The following is a 17,710-nucleotide window of genomic DNA, read 5'->3' as shown; positions in this document are numbered from 1 at the left end:
ATCCTCTATGAAGCCTCATCCGTGATGACGCCGTGTCCCTGACCAGGATAAAGCAGTTACTGAAAATAAATAAATAAGTAAATAATTAAAGAAAGAAATAAAACACTTACCGAAAGTGGACAGTGAAGATTGGAATAATGTCACCTTGTCTTTTTCCATTCTACAGCTGTTCATTTTCACTGAGCTCGTGTCCATTGTAAGCTTTAGTAGATTCATGTCTTAAGCCCTATTCGGACGGGATTAGTTTTACGTGGGGACTTGGGGGTAAAATAATTATTACCAGAGCTTCTCTGTGATTTTAGTTCCGTCCGAATGTGCCATCTCTGCAATCATTACGGACAGTAGCCCTATTCGGACGGGATTAGTTTTACGTGGGGGCGTGGAGTAATGCAATTTTACCTCAGGACGTCTGTAATATAAATTGGCCAATTCGCACGGGACAAGACATCTCAGTAACACTAGCAGAAGTTTTACCGTACATATTTACAGCGGGTCTATTCGGATGGGATTAGTATTACCTGTCCGTAATGATTACCGAGATGGCACATTTGGACGGGACTAAAATCACCGAGAAGCTCTGGTAATAATTACTTTACCCCCACGTCCCCACGTAAAACTAATCCCGTCCGAATAGGGCTAATGTCAGTAAAGATTACGGTGACTTTTACCTTCTGTAAAAAGGTCTGGAAAAATGACCTCAGGTAATACTAATCCCGTCCGAATAGACCCGCTGTAAATATGTACGGTAAAATTCCGTCATTTCCTGTTTAAAAGTAGTTTTTGGCGCGTTTTGCAAGCATGGAGGCACCATGTTGTCTGTTTGCGCACGTGTTAACAGGAAGCAACGTCATACGCACATGACGACAAGGAGGTTACTGTGGTGCGTAAAGCGAGTTACCCCTCCCACTTCTGCTAGTTTTACTGAGATGTCTTGTCCCGTGCGAATTGGCCAATTTTTATTACAGACGTCCTGAGGTAAAATTGCATTACTCCACGTCCTCACGTAAAACTAATCCCGTCCGAATAGGGCTTTAGGCTGAAAGGAGTGACACGAAACCGATTTGATCTTCTGCTGTTGTAGCCTGTCCACCTCAAGGTTCATCGTGTCCAAGATGCTTTTCTACTCACCAGTTGTAAAAAAAAAAAAAAAAAAAGTGATTATTTGCTCAAACTTTTATTAGTTCAAACCAGACCATTCTCTTCTTATCTCTCCCATGAGCAAGACACTTCCTCCTACAGAACTCCGCACCATTGGAGGCTTTTTTTTGTTGTTTTTTTTTTTTTTTGCACCTCTGTGTAAATTATAGAGTCTGTTGTGTGTGGAAATCCCAGGAGATTTGCAGTTAATAAAATACTCAAACCAGTTTATCTGATGTCAGCTTCCACACCATGGTTAAAGTCACTGAGATTGCTTTTTTTTTAGTCCATTCTTATCTTTCATATGAGCACGACCCAGAGCTCTCGATTTGTTTTTGCTTGATTTTTTGCATCATTCCTCTGCCACACGTTTGGCTTATTGGATAATCGCAAGAATTAAGAGGTGGAAAGACGTTCCTGATAAAGCGTTTGTCAGACGGCTGCTCATCCAAATGGTTTCGCTGGTTTCACAATGGTCTCACTTATTTAACCATTTGCTGCTGAGCTCCTTCAAAATGTTAGACAGGTTTATTTTTATTTTATTTTATTGCTGCGTGTTTGTGTAACCATTAAATTGAACCACGTAAGTTGATTAAATGAAGTCTGGTCATTGGCTGATCCACCTGCCAATGGAGTTCAAGTATACCACCTGGGCTGCCAGCGACCTGCTTCACTCGTCTTTATGTCAATTTGCCTACTGACGGCTGCAGCAGACAGAATACCGAAGTGTACAGAAGCGCAGAGCTGCTCAAATACCAGCCAAATGAATCACAGTGGCCGGCAGGTCATATTGATTTAAAGTCACAACTGTAAGAGGTTTTCATTGCCAAAAAATGAAATGGTCTTGACATAACCTGGACTGCAGATGAGCTGCTGAACACTTCAAAAATTCAAATCCTTCTACCAACCAAAACAACCGCGATGTCTAAACGCAGAGCATAGGCAAGGAAAGATTACATCAGTTGCAAAGAATAAACCAATTACTAAGCACAGCATTTTTAATTATGATTTTATCACTATAGATTTGAACAAGTCTTGCTGTAATCCCTGCATGGATCTATATAGAAATATATGTCTGATCTGCAAAAACATTGATCTAATAGACGTGCTCCGGCACTCGTGCGATTTTGAAATAACAAGCACAAGTTGTACGTGTGTGTTTGCTCAGCGTCTTTAGTGATTTTTGTGCCAGCCGTTATTGTGCTGTTAATCCCTCACACTCACCTTCGTTCATTTTCCCAGATGCTGATAAAACTGACACTGATGATGTTCACATGGACAGCCAGGTAGACAAAGGTAAGCTGAGGAAACTTGTTCCAAGGGCAGGAGGATAATTTGTCTTTTTTTTTTTGTTTTTTTTTTGTCAGTGAATGTAAAATATGTAACTGTGTATACGGTGGGTTCAGAACATATTCCGACCTCTTCAGTTTTTACACACTTTCTTGCATTAAATTGTTTCAAATTGGATTAAACTGTCTTTCTCAGACCTCGGTTTATAGACCGTAACCCATAATGACAAGACATTTTTGTGAATCTATTAATAAACCAAAAATCTGTCATTTAGATAAGTCTTCAGATCCTTGAATCGGTGCTTTATAAAGCATTTATGACAGCAGATACAGCAGCGAGACTTCTTAGGTAGGCTCTACAACTTTTGCAGACCTCCTATTCTTCCTTGGCAGATCCTCTCAAGCTCGTTCAGATTGAATTGGGAGCATCTGTGAACTGTCATCTATCTCCACAGATGTTATATTGAGCTCACATTTGGCTGGGCTTTGACTCAAGGACATTCAGAGGCTTTGTCTTGGCTATACACATTGGAAACGCTCTTGTACTAAAAAGTGAACCTTTACCCCAGTCTGTGTTTGTGTGTACTCTGGAGCAGGTTTTCTTCAAGGACCTCTCTGTATTTGGCTTCAATCATCCTCCAGTCAGTTCTTACCACTGCTGCTGAGAAGTACCGCACAGCATGGCGCTACTTTGCCGTAGGGATGGTATTAACCAGTTGATGAGAAGTACCTAGTTTTCTCCAGATGTAATGCTTGGCGTTCAGCCTAAAAGTTCTGTGTTTGTTTCGTCAGTGCAAAGAAACTTTCCTCATGCTCTCAGACTCCTAAATGCTTGCCATACAACTTTTACTCAGAAATGGCTTCTGGGGCAGTGGTGGCTCAAGTGGTTATGGCTCTGGGTTGTTGAATGGAAGGTCTGGGTACAAGCCATTTGGGCAATTGAGCAAGGAGTTTAGCTCCTCCTGCCCCAGGGACGCTGTATCATAGCTGCCCCTGAGATTCGACCCCGTATATGTGACGATAACGAAGCCTTCTATGCCCCCCAGTTTCATTTTGTTTCATGTTACTGTACTGTCGCACTACCATAAAGACCTGATTGATGGTAGTGACATGTGACTTGTTCTAATATCTGTGCAGAGCACTTCTGATGTGCTGTTAAAATAGCCTTCGGGTTCTAGGAAACCTCCATGTCCATGGCTCTTCTAGCCAGGGAACAGAATTTGGCCAGACAGTCAGTGCTCTAAACTTCTTGATGGAGCCCACTGTGCTTCTGGGAACATTGCTTTAGAAACGCTTTTATACTGTAGCAACGGCAGATCTGTGTCTCGACACAATTTGATCGTGGAGGTCTTTGGAGAGTTCCTTGAACTTCATAGTTTGGATTTGGGTCTGACTTGCACTGTGAATTGTGGGAACTTATACACAAAGGTGTGTGCCTGCCTGAATCATGTCCAATCTATTGAATTTGGGACAGGTGGACTCCAGTCATGTTCTACTGACATCTCAGTATAATCAGAGCCAACAGTATGCACCTGAGCTCAGTTTAAAGCGCCTTTAGCCAAGCGTCTGAACTCTTATCTCAATAAGAAATTGCAGTCGGTTTTTAATTTCATTTCATTTAAATCGTAGGGGTCAAATTGCAGGGGTCCGAATCATTTTTTGAACACACTTTAAAAGCATGAAAGAGAAATATATCATTTCGTTGTCAGAATTTTAAACGTGCAATATAACTAAAAATAGCATGGGGCCTATTTTTGGTGTGTTCATTAGTACACTGTTTGATGTCCCACTTTAACTGTGGAAGCATACAGTCACATCACACCAGCACCTCAGGTTCTCTTGATTTTCTGTCAGCATACAGTAGCTACAGCTAAAGAAGAACAACAACAAAAAACACCTGGTCATCACCAGAGTTACACCGATCTTTATTACTGATGATAACAAATCTAATCTAGACTGAAAGCTAAGCTAATTAGTTAACTAAAACTAACTGGGGCTGAGAGACGATACCCTGACAGTGACACTATGCCGATTTTCCTTTTCCATTTTTCAGATGTTGATATGCTGAGCCAGGGAGGTAAGTCGATGTTGTTATATTTTCAGATCTCAGAATCACAATTTTCTGGAGCAGGTTAGATTCATGTTAAAGGTGGGGTCTCCGTTGTTTGAAAGCCAATGTTGACATTTGAAATCACCAAAACAAACACGCCCCTAAACACAAATGGGTCCCACCCCTGTATTGATAGCTCCGCCCCACACATACATACGTAACCCAGGCAACTAATGGAAAGAAATGTGTCTTTATCATAGCTGAAGGGAAGAACAATACAATTGTAGATAAACAAACAAGCAAAAATGACACACAAGCATAATCATGCAAAGGACGACATATATTAGTTCTGTGAAACAAAGCAAAACCAACATTACTCGCCTATCGAGAAGGAAAAAAGCAACCTCAGTGTCCCATCGCAGGCCTTCCCTCTCCTTCAGTTCTCTCTTCAGTGCTGGAAAGCTGATCCTATATTAACACAGGTCCTACTTCTTGCCTTATCGTAAGCCTTTCTTCACTTTCTTTCTTTGTTTTTAACCTCCATGTCAATGTTAAAACCGCTTTCTGTTAATGTCACACATGCGCACTGAACACTCTTGCCCATATTGACAAGACACACCCCTTTCTGCTCATTGGCTACACGTTTGTTTTGTTTTTGTTTGTTTTTTTGCAGTTTTCTGAAGCATTTCTCAAACAACAGAGACCTCACCTTTAAATGATAAATGTCATTTATCCAGACAACTGAAACATTTTAGATTGCATGAAAAAATCTATATTGCCAAAAATGTTGTTTCTACCTGTACTGACTTGCCTTGAAAACAAATAAAAAAGGCTTGTAATTTTCTATATTCTATTCAGGTAAATAATCCAAGCAAAGAAAAACAACAGCAGAGTATTTAAAGAGTAGAACATTTACACGATGCAGAAGATACATGAACACACGATGCATGTGCAAGCGAACACAAACCTCACCTCACTACACACTCGCCTTATAATTATTATACGGCGTGTTTCAGCACTATCAACAATTTTCTCCTTTGAATTTTGGGTTTTAATTCCATCTTGGAAGCCTGATTAGATATTGATCCACGAAGTTCAGTGGTGGGATCACACACACTGTTGGACAGACCTGGTTAATGAAACCGTGCTTCTTGTGACTTTCTTTTCTGATTATAGACCTGGACCTGGACCATCTTGACACACCAAGCCAGCAAGAAGGTATTATAATTTCTACCCCTAAGTGTTTCTAAAGTATTTAGGTGTTTCTATGCGCTCTATTCAAGAGTAATATAATGGTGTAACTCCACCTTTGATCATTTGATCACTTGGTTCTGTATTTAAGGTCAGAAATAAAAGCACCTTAACATTTTTTTGTCCCATTTCCTTCAGTGTGATTTGGGAGTTGAGAATTATCTCTTTGTTCCCCTAACAATTAAAATAAGTACCTTATCAGTAATAAATATGAAAAACAACCCGGTGGTGGTTATTAAAAATAAATTAGACAATAAAAACTACCAAAAAACGCCCTCAATGGTCACAGATTATTCCTACACATGTTACTTAATCAGTCCATATAATTATTGATGTGTTTCGATGTGCAGAAATCAAACCATTTCTGTTGCTTTCAGGATGCAATGCACAAGGAGTTAACAAACTCGCTTAAGTTTACCAACCCAATAAACTTAATTAATAAGATGAAACCAAGAAAAAAAGATTCTCTCACACATCGTATGCACATAGTCGTTGTTTAAAATATGTATTCTTAAAGTATTCTGAATATATTACACTTTAAGTCATGTCAGTGAACGTGTTACTGATTCTTTTTAAGAGAGATTAGGAGGTATTCAGATATGGACACTTAAACAGGGTTTTAAGCCCCAATCTGGCAACCCATTGGAGCTTCTACACACATAGGTCTATGGAACTTGAAAGATGACAAAAGTATCTGATGATGAACTTTATATATTGTTACATGCAGCATTGAAAAAAATGATTTATTTCAGGGATTTATTTTTTTCTTTTCAATTTTGGGGCTAAGAAACAGATCCCAAAATTAAATGTATTAAATATTAAATTCGAACAAACAGAATTCATATTTAAATATTTTTGTCAGCTTAAAAGCTTCATAGTGGCGAATGATTTGATGAGTTCACTCCACTCCTGCATCAAAAAGACGTGGTCTGGGACACTAACATGAGTGAACATCTCCAGCTAATGTTTCATGAACACACACACACACACACACACAAAAAGAAAAATCCCACTCATTTACAACTGTTTCACCTGCACACTTACACATCCTTCTGACTCTTTAGACTTCATCATTCACACGTTCGCTCTCTTTCTCTCTCACTCTCTCTATCTCACTCTCTCTCTCTCTCTCTCTCTCTCACACACACAAACACACACACACCTCATCCCTCATTTGACTTATAAGAAGGAGCTATTACTGTCAAACTCCAAGGCAAGAGTCTCGAGTGCTGATCCCATCGTCACTGTGCTACACTTCCACATTTACATACCTTGAAGTAGCCGCCTATATTTCTGTATTTTTCCCCGTTCTGATTTAGTTTTACTCTCCCACCACTGACAGCTGTGTCACCGTCACCATTCCTCCAGTGTCAATTGCTTTGCTTTGAGTTGCTTTCTGGCCAGCAGAAGCAAAACTAATGTTCGTCTTGGCTCGAGACCAAAAACAGGAGCTCTTTGTAATTACACTGTAAGAGTACAAAAAAAAAAAGGGGGAGAATAAAAAGGAAAGCAGCAAATCTTAAAACAGCCACGTTCTCAATTTAGCATAGAACACCTGCATGCTATGTTTAATGATGTTCAGGGGTCTGTGTGTGTCTGTGTGTGTGTGTGTGTGTGTGTGTGCGAGCTCTAGAGTTTGTAAAAACTTGTGAGGATTTATGTGCATGTGTTCATGGAAGGCAGAAGCCCTTACTGTACCTTTCATGTTAGTGCTTTATTTATTTCATTTTACTAACAATGCTTTCATGACACTTTGGGTCATATGCATTATATGGACTTTGCACAAAATCACAAGCACACGATCGTTTCTGTCTTTATATGCCGTATTATTATAAATCTCCTTTACCGGAGCTAACAGAAGCAATCCTGGTCCAGCATGACATCCCTAAAGACGTATTCAAATACTAAAAATCTGAAATTTTTGCTGTGTTTCTCTCAGAAACTTGCACTTCAGCTGCTGAAAATCCTGCAAAGGAAATAACTACAGAAAGAAGTGACCCTGGTAAGATTTGCCTCTGCAATATTTCCAATATTTTCAATAATAAAATGATGAATCATGTCATTAGAATCTAGCAGTGTTGTATAAAGTACTAGAAAGCAATACTTGAGTAAAAGCACAAGTATCGTACTATAAAAAGACTTTGGTAGAAGTGAAAGTTACCTTTTAGAATATTACTATAAGTATAAGTAAAAGTCTTAAAGTATCTGATATTTACTGTACTTAAGTATCAAAAGTAATTTTCTGATATTTACTGTACTTAAGTATTTGAAGTAAAAGTAAAAAGTAAAATTTCTGTGATTTTCAGTAGGCATAAGATCAGGGGCGGTTCTAGGGTCTCATCTTTAGGGGGTTTTAGCCCTCAGTGAGAATTTAAAACAAGAAGAGTTTTATATTATATATTATATGACTACATAGTAAGCCAAGAGTTATGGTATTATTTAAAATGGCAAAAGTGGACACCAAAATTTTATGCATGATGTAATGATGCCAGTCTTGAATCAGATCGGTTCATGTATGTGTGCATTCTCTACAAACAGTGTGTCCAATGAATGCAGTCATTAATAAAAAAATACTCACAAGACAAAGACCAAATCAATAAATGTTATTTTTATTTAGTATTGAATGGATTGTTTGCATTAATATTTTGTTTGTGCTACAACTCTGGTAATAAGAATAGTGACATTTCACTGCTTTTGGTTGCCGTCTTTGTGGCTTTCAGTCGATTAACGTTATAGATAAACGCCTCCAGCTCTGACTGCGCGTGCACGCTGCGCGTACCTGTGCTTCTCCGTAGAGCGTGCGGACGTGCGTAATGCAATCTAGGAGCAGTGATTCGCCAAACCTCCCTTATTGCAGTTACACACATTTCTCCTGATTTTATTTTGTAGTAACGAGTAACGAAGATGCTTAGTGAAAATATAACGGAGTAAAAGTATACATTTTATCTAGGAAATGTAGTGGAGTAAAAGTGAAAGTTCACATAAATTTAAATAGCGAAGTAAAGTAAAGATACGAGAAATTTCTACTTAAGTACAGTAACGAAGTATTTGTACTCCGTTACATTACAACACTGGAATCTAGGAATAAGTGGCACTGAGCCAAAAAAAAGATAGCTGTTTAGTTTAATTCTGATGAGCAGTGACACATTTGGTAGGTTGGATAGTTGTGTGTATATATTGTGATATATTGATTAAGGTACTGTATATACAATAATGTTCAGAGTTTGTGTAATGTGACATGCTTACACCAGCAGTCGTGTCTCCTGTGCTGGGAAACAGAGGATTCTGTGGTTTATGATTTAGGATCCCAAGCTAGCAGCTTGGAACATTTCTGTGGTGTCCCAGCAATAAAAAACAAGAAACTTGGTGTATAGCGATGAATGAAAATGTGTTTTACTCAGCATTCTGAAAGCAAGGTCTGGTTGATTTTCCATATGATCATACCGCATCATACAGCTGTGACGACACTAACGGTTATTCACCAACATATATGTCCATGCTGCTGTATTTTATTTGTTCTTAACATCAGGCACAATTTTGTTGGTGTCTGTTCTGTTTGGTCGAGAATCTCATGCCAAAATTATTAGTTCAAAAGAGGATCTGGATCCAGATCTGTATAAACTAAGCACCAGTAATGACCGGTCCAGACGGGTGTATTGCGACGCATGTGATATTTGCAACAGGAAAAGCTCTGAGCCCTAAACACACTTCCTCCCCAATCGCCCCGACCTCTGCACGAATGAGCACGTGTTAGCTTGTAGGAAGTTCTTCCCAATTTAAAATCATCACACCATGACAACGTAATACAGCAGGTAATTACTCCATGTGATCGATGCGTTTGTTTTCTTCTTTTTACGATGGATGTGTGCATGTTCTGACTGATTGAGTGCGTTGGACAATGCCATAGTGATCTCCATTAACATTAACAGCACCGCTCAGTGCATCAGCAGATTGTGTGTGTGTGTGTGTGTGTGTGTGTGTGTGTGTTTCATGTTTTCCATTTGCATGTTTTCTCACCTTTTCCTGTGTGCATGCAGTGCAAAATGGATGGCCTTCACCACCGCCACATAATCCACTCAGGAGTACACGCAGATGTTAGCTGGAACCCCACAGATGAATCCTGCATCCCATTTATAGTGTGTGTGTGCACGTGTGTGCGCTCTGCCAGACACAGCAAGCTTAAACCCAACGCAATTAAAAGCATTAGACTGAACCAGCTGCTTCATCTTTCTCCCAAATTAACTTGTGTAACATGTGGACTTTAGTAGTAGGTCAGCTTTTTCATCTGTACTCAGATGTCATTTGTAATTTATAAGATGTCAACAAGGGACAAACAATTATGAGAGCATTTAGTGCCACTCGGAATAAAACGAACTGTGAATCTCAGGCTTTTGACTGAAACCCTGAAGCAGTAAGAAGCAGCAGCTGAGCTTTTAGCGAATACAAATCACTATTAGGCTATAATTTAGCCAAATTGCTGTTAAATGATAATGATTTAACATTTTATGCTGTTAAATGCTCGGTGTATATCTTTTCTTGTATATGAATTCGCTGGGAGAAAAAAAAAACCCACACAATCCATTTGTGTATTTTAAAATACAATAAATTAAAGGAAAATAAGTATTCATACATTTTTCAGACAAACATAGACAGACAGTGCATATAGACACTGCACATGTTTATACATAATGACTTTTCACTTATTTTATTTTATATGTATTAAGTATAAAGAATTCAGCACAATTTTGTAAAGATCCTCTTGGATAAACATCTTCATTTCCCCCAGATATTAGAAAAAAAACATAGTAGCTAGAATACAGACTACAGAATTGACTTGATTATAAAACCCAACGATGATATAATAATAATATAATTATTGCATTATTTTGTAAAATGCCATAACGGAAGATAAAGCAATGAAGAAGAAGCAACCTTTATTTTTTTTATTTTTTATATTTTTGTCACATCTACTTTACAACACAGTAAAAAATATTTTTTTCACATATCCCAACTTTCGAGGTTGGGGTCAGAGCACAGGGTCAGCCACGATACAGCACCACTAGAGCAATGAGTTCTTTATTATACATTTAATACACAGTTAACACACGTGGGGATGTGGTAGCTCAGTGGTTAAGGTGTTGGGCTACTGATCAGAAGGTCATGGGTTCGAACCCCAGGTCCACCAAGCTGCCACTGCTGGGCCCCTGAGCAAGGCCCTTAACCCTCAGTTGCTCAGTTGTAAGTCACTCTGGATAAGGGTGTCTGCTAAATGCCGTAAATGTAAATGTAAACAAGAAACCTGGCCACTAGCATGCGCTCAGATGTCTTGTGATAATATAATAACCCTTTCTTTCTTTCTTTCTTTCTTTTTTCTTCAGCAAGAGAAAAAAATTCAGAATGGTAATAGACCGTGTTGCCATGTTGGCAGAAATTAGCCGGTAACTTGGACGCACTCAACATTCACAGTAAACAACGTAGATTTTAACTAGCAGTGTTGTTAGCAATCCAGTCTGTTTGCTAGTTAGCACGTTATTGCTTTACTATCCTGTAGCGACTCTCTCGTGTGGGCTCTCTCTTCCCCCCCCCCCCCCCCCCCCCCCCCCCCCCAAGAGATTGCGTCAGTTCAGGGGTCTAAGAAAAGGAATTGTTCCTGATTTATAAAAAGAACTTCTCTAGTCGGTTTTCTTTTTCGCTGTTGAGTCACACTAGATGCACAGCTTGACATAAGGGTGCATCATCCCATATTATTTACTCTATTCTATAAGGGTCAGAGTCACCCATAAGAGTGGAACAGGATGAATCAGTTCTGCTCCGGCTTCATTCAATTTCCCAAAGAATTACATGGAAGTTAGGTTTTTTTTTAAACTACTATATTGTTCGATCTTGTCCGTGTCATTTAGACCTGAGAGCAAGAAGAAAAATAATAATATTGGCTGCGTTACTATACTGAAGGATTATTGCTAGTATTTGACGATGTCCACACTCAGACAGAGCAGAAAACAGATTTCTCAGAGCAAAGGAAACCCTGGGCTGCTTGGCTGGCCGGCCGGCCGTGTCAATACCTGGTCACCAGAGCATCACGAGACACACTGAGTTTCCCCTGAATGACGAAAACTTAAAACCTCATGCTATGGTGGATACACACACACACACTCACTCACTCGCGCGTACACACACTTGACAATCTAGCCAGGGGTAGCAGATTGTGACAAATCAGAGCTTTAAGTCATGCTGACCGGTCTTGCAAGAGCGCCTCACACGAAGGGAAAAATATTCCAAGCATGAAAATATTTAGCCATTTTATACTCGTTCTCTGATCAGTAAAACTTCCAGTTGGCTCTGTAACGACTGTGTACAGCAAGGAGCATGGGTAAGAGTGTGAGGAAAAAATGTGTGTGTGTGTTTTTTTTTTTTTTTTGTTTTTCTCCCTGATCTGCCTAAGCGTGGCTCAAAAGCAGCTGATCCACACAAAGCAGCTTTGCAGATTCAATTCAAATGCATAATAAACAAGCAAAAAGCAACAGTGGCGAGGAAAAACATTTCATTGTTAAAAAAATATGATCAATACAGTTTAAATCATATATTATATTTTTACATATTCTGTTTTTGAAGGATGTGAGGTTTTTACTGAAAAATCATGTATTCTAAGTACAGATTTTAAACGTTACCATGTTATTCTGGTAAAGTCTGAGAACTCTGTTGTGTGTGTGTTTGTGTGTGTGTGTGTGTGTTTGTTAAAGTGGTGGATGAGAAGTCAGCAGGTGAGAGCCAACCCAAGCAAGAGAAAGAGAAGCACGAGGAAAAGAAGTGTGATTCAGAGCAAGACAGTGGCAGTGCTGGTACTTTCTCCGTTTATTTCACACACAGGCATCAATCTTTCTATCAAAATACATAGAGCAGATTTAAATGGACAATGTCTGCTTTGTGTTACACCGCTATATACGGCTGTGTGTATGAAAGCATGGCCACACTCCTCGCCTTGTTTCTGATAAATCATTCAAACCGAGTCACAGATATCTCTCTGCTATTCATAAGTTGCATTCAAATTTGTCTCTAAACTCCATTATTAAAAACGATAACTGTAATCTGGCTGCCTGCTGGCCGTGCAGTTTAGACCGGCTGGGTTTAAAAGGACTAATAAAATAGGCCGAGACTGTTGGGTTGTTTGAATTATGGATCAAAACAGTTTGAGGACTGAATTAGAATGGGGTGAGGAGGATTTATCAAATCCTTCAGTTTGTTAATCGTACTTTTCTACTCAAGGAGTTGAGAAAGAGAAGAGTGCTGGAGAGAAGACTGAGAATGCTCCTGCTGATACAAAACAACAAGATGACGAAGGTACGGTTTTTCCTTTTCATCAGCTTTTTCCTTTTCATCAGTTCCCACCTAACTCTATCCTAATCATCCTCTTCTCTCGCACCAGTTACCTTCACATTCTCATTTAACACATCCATACATCTCCTCTTTGTCCTTCCTCTTGACCTCTTACCTGGCAGCTCCATCTCCAACATCCTTCTACCAATATAACCATCTCCTTCCTCTGTACATGTCCAAACCATCTCAATCTAGTCTCTCTGTCCTTGTCCCCAAAACAGCCAACCTGAGCCGTCCCTCTGACGTGCTCGTTCCTAATCCTGTCCGTCCTCTTCACACCTAAAGAGAACCTCAACCTCCTCATCTCTGCTACCTCCATCTCTGCCTCATGTCTTTACCTCACCACTACATAAAGCATCGCTGCTCTCACTACTGTCTTCTACACCTTTTCCCTTGATTCTGGCTGACACTCTTTTGTCACACAACAAAAAAAAGTTTTGAAAAAACAAAAAGAGTTTTACTCACTGATGTAAAAATGTATACAAATTTAAATAAGCAAGGACGACGTGGTTGGAAAATGTAAAAAAAAAAGCTTGGTTAGACTGCAAGCATGATGGCCATGTTGATGAAACTGCATGAATTATATCGTCACTGTCGGGCGGAAACCTCGTATCTCCAAAACCGTTATTTTTCAGGAAATTAAAAAAACGCTGTATTTTTTTTGTGTTATTAAACATTGTATCGTTAAAGTTGTTATTATACCTTATATTGCTATCATATACTGTTGTGTACCAACATTAACACAACATTTTCCCAAAGTCACGTTTTATCGGAGATACAAGCTTTATGACTTGGGAGCAGTGAGATACGAGATTATGATGTCATTGATAAGAACGGTACGGACACAGACGTCGCTGCTGCCAGCAGTGTTCAGTAAAGTCTGCGGTGTCCAATGGAGTTCAGAGATTTGCGCTCAAGCTATTTTCAAGACTTTAGATTGGTTAATAACTTGTAAAAATAACAGACCCACGTGGGGACTGACTAATAGCATCGATATGTGAAAAAATATGAAATTGACCAAATTTGGACATACGAGGTTTCCGCCTGACAGCGACGATATAATATTTTGAACAGTAAGACATAATCATGTGGTTGTTGGTGTTGCAAATTGTTTTTTTATCATTCTCTAAGAAATACACTTGCAATAAAAAAGTTCTCCAGCTGTCACAAGATCCAATAAAGTAGTTAGGATTAAGGAATGTTGGATTTGAACTAATGACCATCTGATCAGTCACCACTTCCTCAATCAGAATTCCTGCTCATAGCGTGTATTGTATTCATCTGCTTCTGCAGGCTACAAAATTAATTCATTACTCCATTAATAATAAAATCATTGACACCGCCATCTATTTGACACAAAACATGCAAAAGAGAGGCTTGTTATACTTGGGAGAAGAGATGGTCTTTCACTGCAGATCTTTCGTGGACATGTGGTCAGTTATACTGTACACTAATTTTTGTAAGGTTTATTATAGGTGACATGTTTGTAACGCAGCAGTTTGAGTGAGATTTCTCCAACCAGTCCACCAACCAGTTATATCCAGCTAACAATGGTGCTTCACACAGAGACTCCACACTATGACTCTGCAGCACACAAATTAAAGCGAAGCTCTTTTATAGCAAAGTCACATGTAAATAAATCCAGCTTTGCAATGGGCAAGAAAAGAAAGAGCTGCGGAATTGGAAACGGAGTCGCGTCTATCTCAGACAGGTGAAGATTTAAAGTAATGGCCCCACAGCCTCAGTGGCTTTAAATGAGCTTGGCCTTCGCACTGAGTTGAATAAAGTGCATCCAGGCCCTGATCATACATTACTGTTTAGAGAACACACCCCCACAACACCCCACCACCCCCACCACCCTCTCTCTCTCTCTCTCTCTATCACTCTTTCTCTCTCGCACTGTTTGTACTTCATATTTCTTTAGGCAGTGGGTTGGGGGATAAATTAGATGCACTGGGGCTGTATTATATTTAGCTTTTTTATCACATATTTCATAGCATTTACATTGGACATAGGTGCTGTGCAGACGTGGAGCTTGGATGAATCTTAATTATGGGTTATTTTAATGTGGGAATCTTTTACCAGGTTCAGGCTGTGATGGACAGGACCGAGTGGTGTGTGGGTATGAGGGGGTATGTGTGTGTGTGTGTGTGTGTGTGTGTATGAGAGAGAGAGAGAGACAGAGAGAGAGAGAGAGCTAAAGTCTAGCTAAGTATGCGTGGGAGGAAACCTTGAACAGTCAGGAGCGGAAGCAGGCCAGCCACACACACACACACACACACACACACACACACACACACACACACACACAGCTGTCCATATGCCTTAAAAACAAAGATGCTGCTTGGACTTATTCTATTCATTCATTTTTCTTCATTTCTCTGCCTTCTCTGTTGTCACTGGCTGCGATGTCTGTGTTTGCACCATGTCTATGTTTGTCTACAATGATTTTGTATGCTGTAACATTACAAAGAACCCAAACTTGTTCTTTGTTAAATGTTTGGGAAAGCTTTCCCTGAAGAGCGGATGTTATTATAACAACAAATTGGGACTAAATTGATAATGGGAATTATAAATCGCTTGGAAAATACAGCTCCTAATCCTTATTTGTATAATTATTATTGATATTTAGTGTTTTATGTCTATCACGTCAATCCTGGTGCAATATTGACATGAAGAGTGAGAACTGTGTGTCTATATTTATTACTGTGTGTGTGTAAATTATTTATAGAATTAAATAAATTAGAATTATACAATCTCTTTTGAGATTGTTAGTTATTATTACTACAGTATTGCTTAACGTTTTTGTGCACGGAGAGGTCATTAGACTGGCTTTCATATAACTGGCGTAAAATGAGATCTACAATGAGATGAGTGCAGGCACACAGTAAGGTCTGAGCACAGCGTTCACTGAAGGTCAGATTTTTTCATCTTCGATGCGATGCTCTACAAATTCATCTCTGCGGTGAAGAGCAATGAAAAGGATGTAAGCTATGACAATTACAATGTTTTATACAGCCCTGTAGAAGTGTGTGGAGGGTCTGCGAGGGTTTGGATTTGCTCACAGATCATTTTTCGAGGGTTGACCATTGTGACCAAGCGTATGAGAAGGAAATGTTCATAAGGTATACAAACTAGGTTAGAACCTGTTCATGATACATAACGTCGCTGTCGGGCGGAATCCTCATATCTCCAAAACCATTATTTTTCAGGAAATTAAAAAAACGCCGTACCTTATCTGCAGTGCACAGGGTTTAGTCCACGTTGCAGTGGATTGTCTTGCGCTAAATTCCTGTCCTCAGACGAGCACCAGAACTAGCGGGAGTCAAGATTTTTTTTCTTTGAGCCCAGTGTTTTGAAGACATTTACCTCAGAAGACGTGTTGATTCGTTGCGACTCTTCTTGAGGAGAAATATGCCGTGAAGCTCTCACGCTGAGTGAGGAAGAGGTGGACAGTTGAAGTGTCCAATGGAGTTATGAGATTTGCACTCAAGCTATTTTCAAGACTTTAGATTGGTTAATAACTTGTAAAAATAACAGACCCACGTGGGGACTGACCAATAGCATCGATATGTGAAAAAATATGAAATTGACAGAATTTGGACATACGAGGTTTCCGCCCGACAGCAACGATATAGTTTTCTGCCGTCTTTCATTGCTCTTTAGATGCTAATATTTATACTGTTGTTCTTTACGACTAAAAATCATGGAGTACTCTTTGTATGTTTTTGACTTGAAGTGAACTGAAGTGGCAAAACCCATTTAATTACAAAAACAGAAGAAGAAGAAGAAGAAGAAGAAGAAGAAGAAGAAGAATATTATTTTATTCTCTTGAATATATATCATGTTTTGGCTTCATTGCAAGGAATTCCTACCCATACTAAACTACAGATTTGACGATCGAGGCCTTGAAATATTTGTAAGCTCTTTTCTCTTGTGTCCTTGAAGGAAGTCTTGTGTTTCCTCCATTTCTTTATGAAGCAGCTGAACAACACTGAATTAAAAGAAATTCTTCTGTATACCTCCTTTTAAAAATGGAGATTTCTGTAACGTAGTGTAGAAGGAAGATAATTCAGTTGGGGATAAAACAAAAGTCATGACAAGCCTATGAGAAGCAAAGAAACTGCTTATTTCAAGTGATCCGGTTTGTCCTCGGAGATTCACGTAATCAACAGGAACTGTAGACATTGTAATCTGCATAACACTGTGAGGTATCTGTCAAGAATATGCCGAGCTCTTTTCTTCCTACATCGCCGTTCAAATGGAGACGGATCCATTTCTATTCTTGTTTACCTTTCTCTTTCTCTATCTGCTGTATTCTCATCCATCTATACTTCAATAGTCTTTTATGCACTATTGAAGTATTTACCTCATTCATTAGAGAAAGGTCCATAGATTTCTTTTAATGAACTGTTGCTTCATTCCAAATGCTTGGTTCAGTTCATGAGCTTTGGGAGCTGATGGAAATCAGCAGTACAGGCATTTATGTATAGAGAAACTTTTGTTGTATTTTTACCTTTACGTGGCATCTTTGTTAAAAGTCTCTCAGAATCGCTGGTAGCACAGTAATTAGCTCCCAATGCATTGTGGCTCTCTGGACTCTCTCTCT

The 17,710-nt window shown here is 39.2% G+C and overlaps 1 protein-coding gene across 2 annotated transcripts in view; it reads left to right on the top strand.

The window, feature by feature from the left end:
- macrod2 (mono-ADP ribosylhydrolase 2) overlaps positions 1-17,710 on the top strand; it is a 580,362-nt gene that overhangs the window by 545,658 nt on the left and 16,994 nt on the right. For both annotated transcript variants that reach the window (XM_060871810.1, XM_060871809.1), the window contains 6 exons: positions 2,380-2,433; positions 4,480-4,503; positions 5,653-5,694; positions 7,667-7,729; positions 12,468-12,566; positions 12,991-13,065. In XM_060871810.1, coding sequence (XP_060727793.1) covers positions 2,380-2,433; positions 4,480-4,503; positions 5,653-5,694; positions 7,667-7,729; positions 12,468-12,566; positions 12,991-13,065 — 357 coding nt within the window. The remainder of the gene's footprint in view (positions 1-2,379; positions 2,434-4,479; positions 4,504-5,652; positions 5,695-7,666; positions 7,730-12,467; positions 12,567-12,990; positions 13,066-17,710) is intronic.

This window comes from Tachysurus vachellii, chromosome 6 (genome assembly GCF_030014155.1).
Source record: "Tachysurus vachellii isolate PV-2020 chromosome 6, HZAU_Pvac_v1, whole genome shotgun sequence".
Taxonomy (NCBI): domain Eukaryota; kingdom Metazoa; phylum Chordata; class Actinopteri; order Siluriformes; family Bagridae; genus Tachysurus; species Tachysurus vachellii.
The sequence above is the reverse complement of the archived record's forward strand: the minus strand, read 5'-3'. Positions and strand labels throughout refer to the sequence as shown.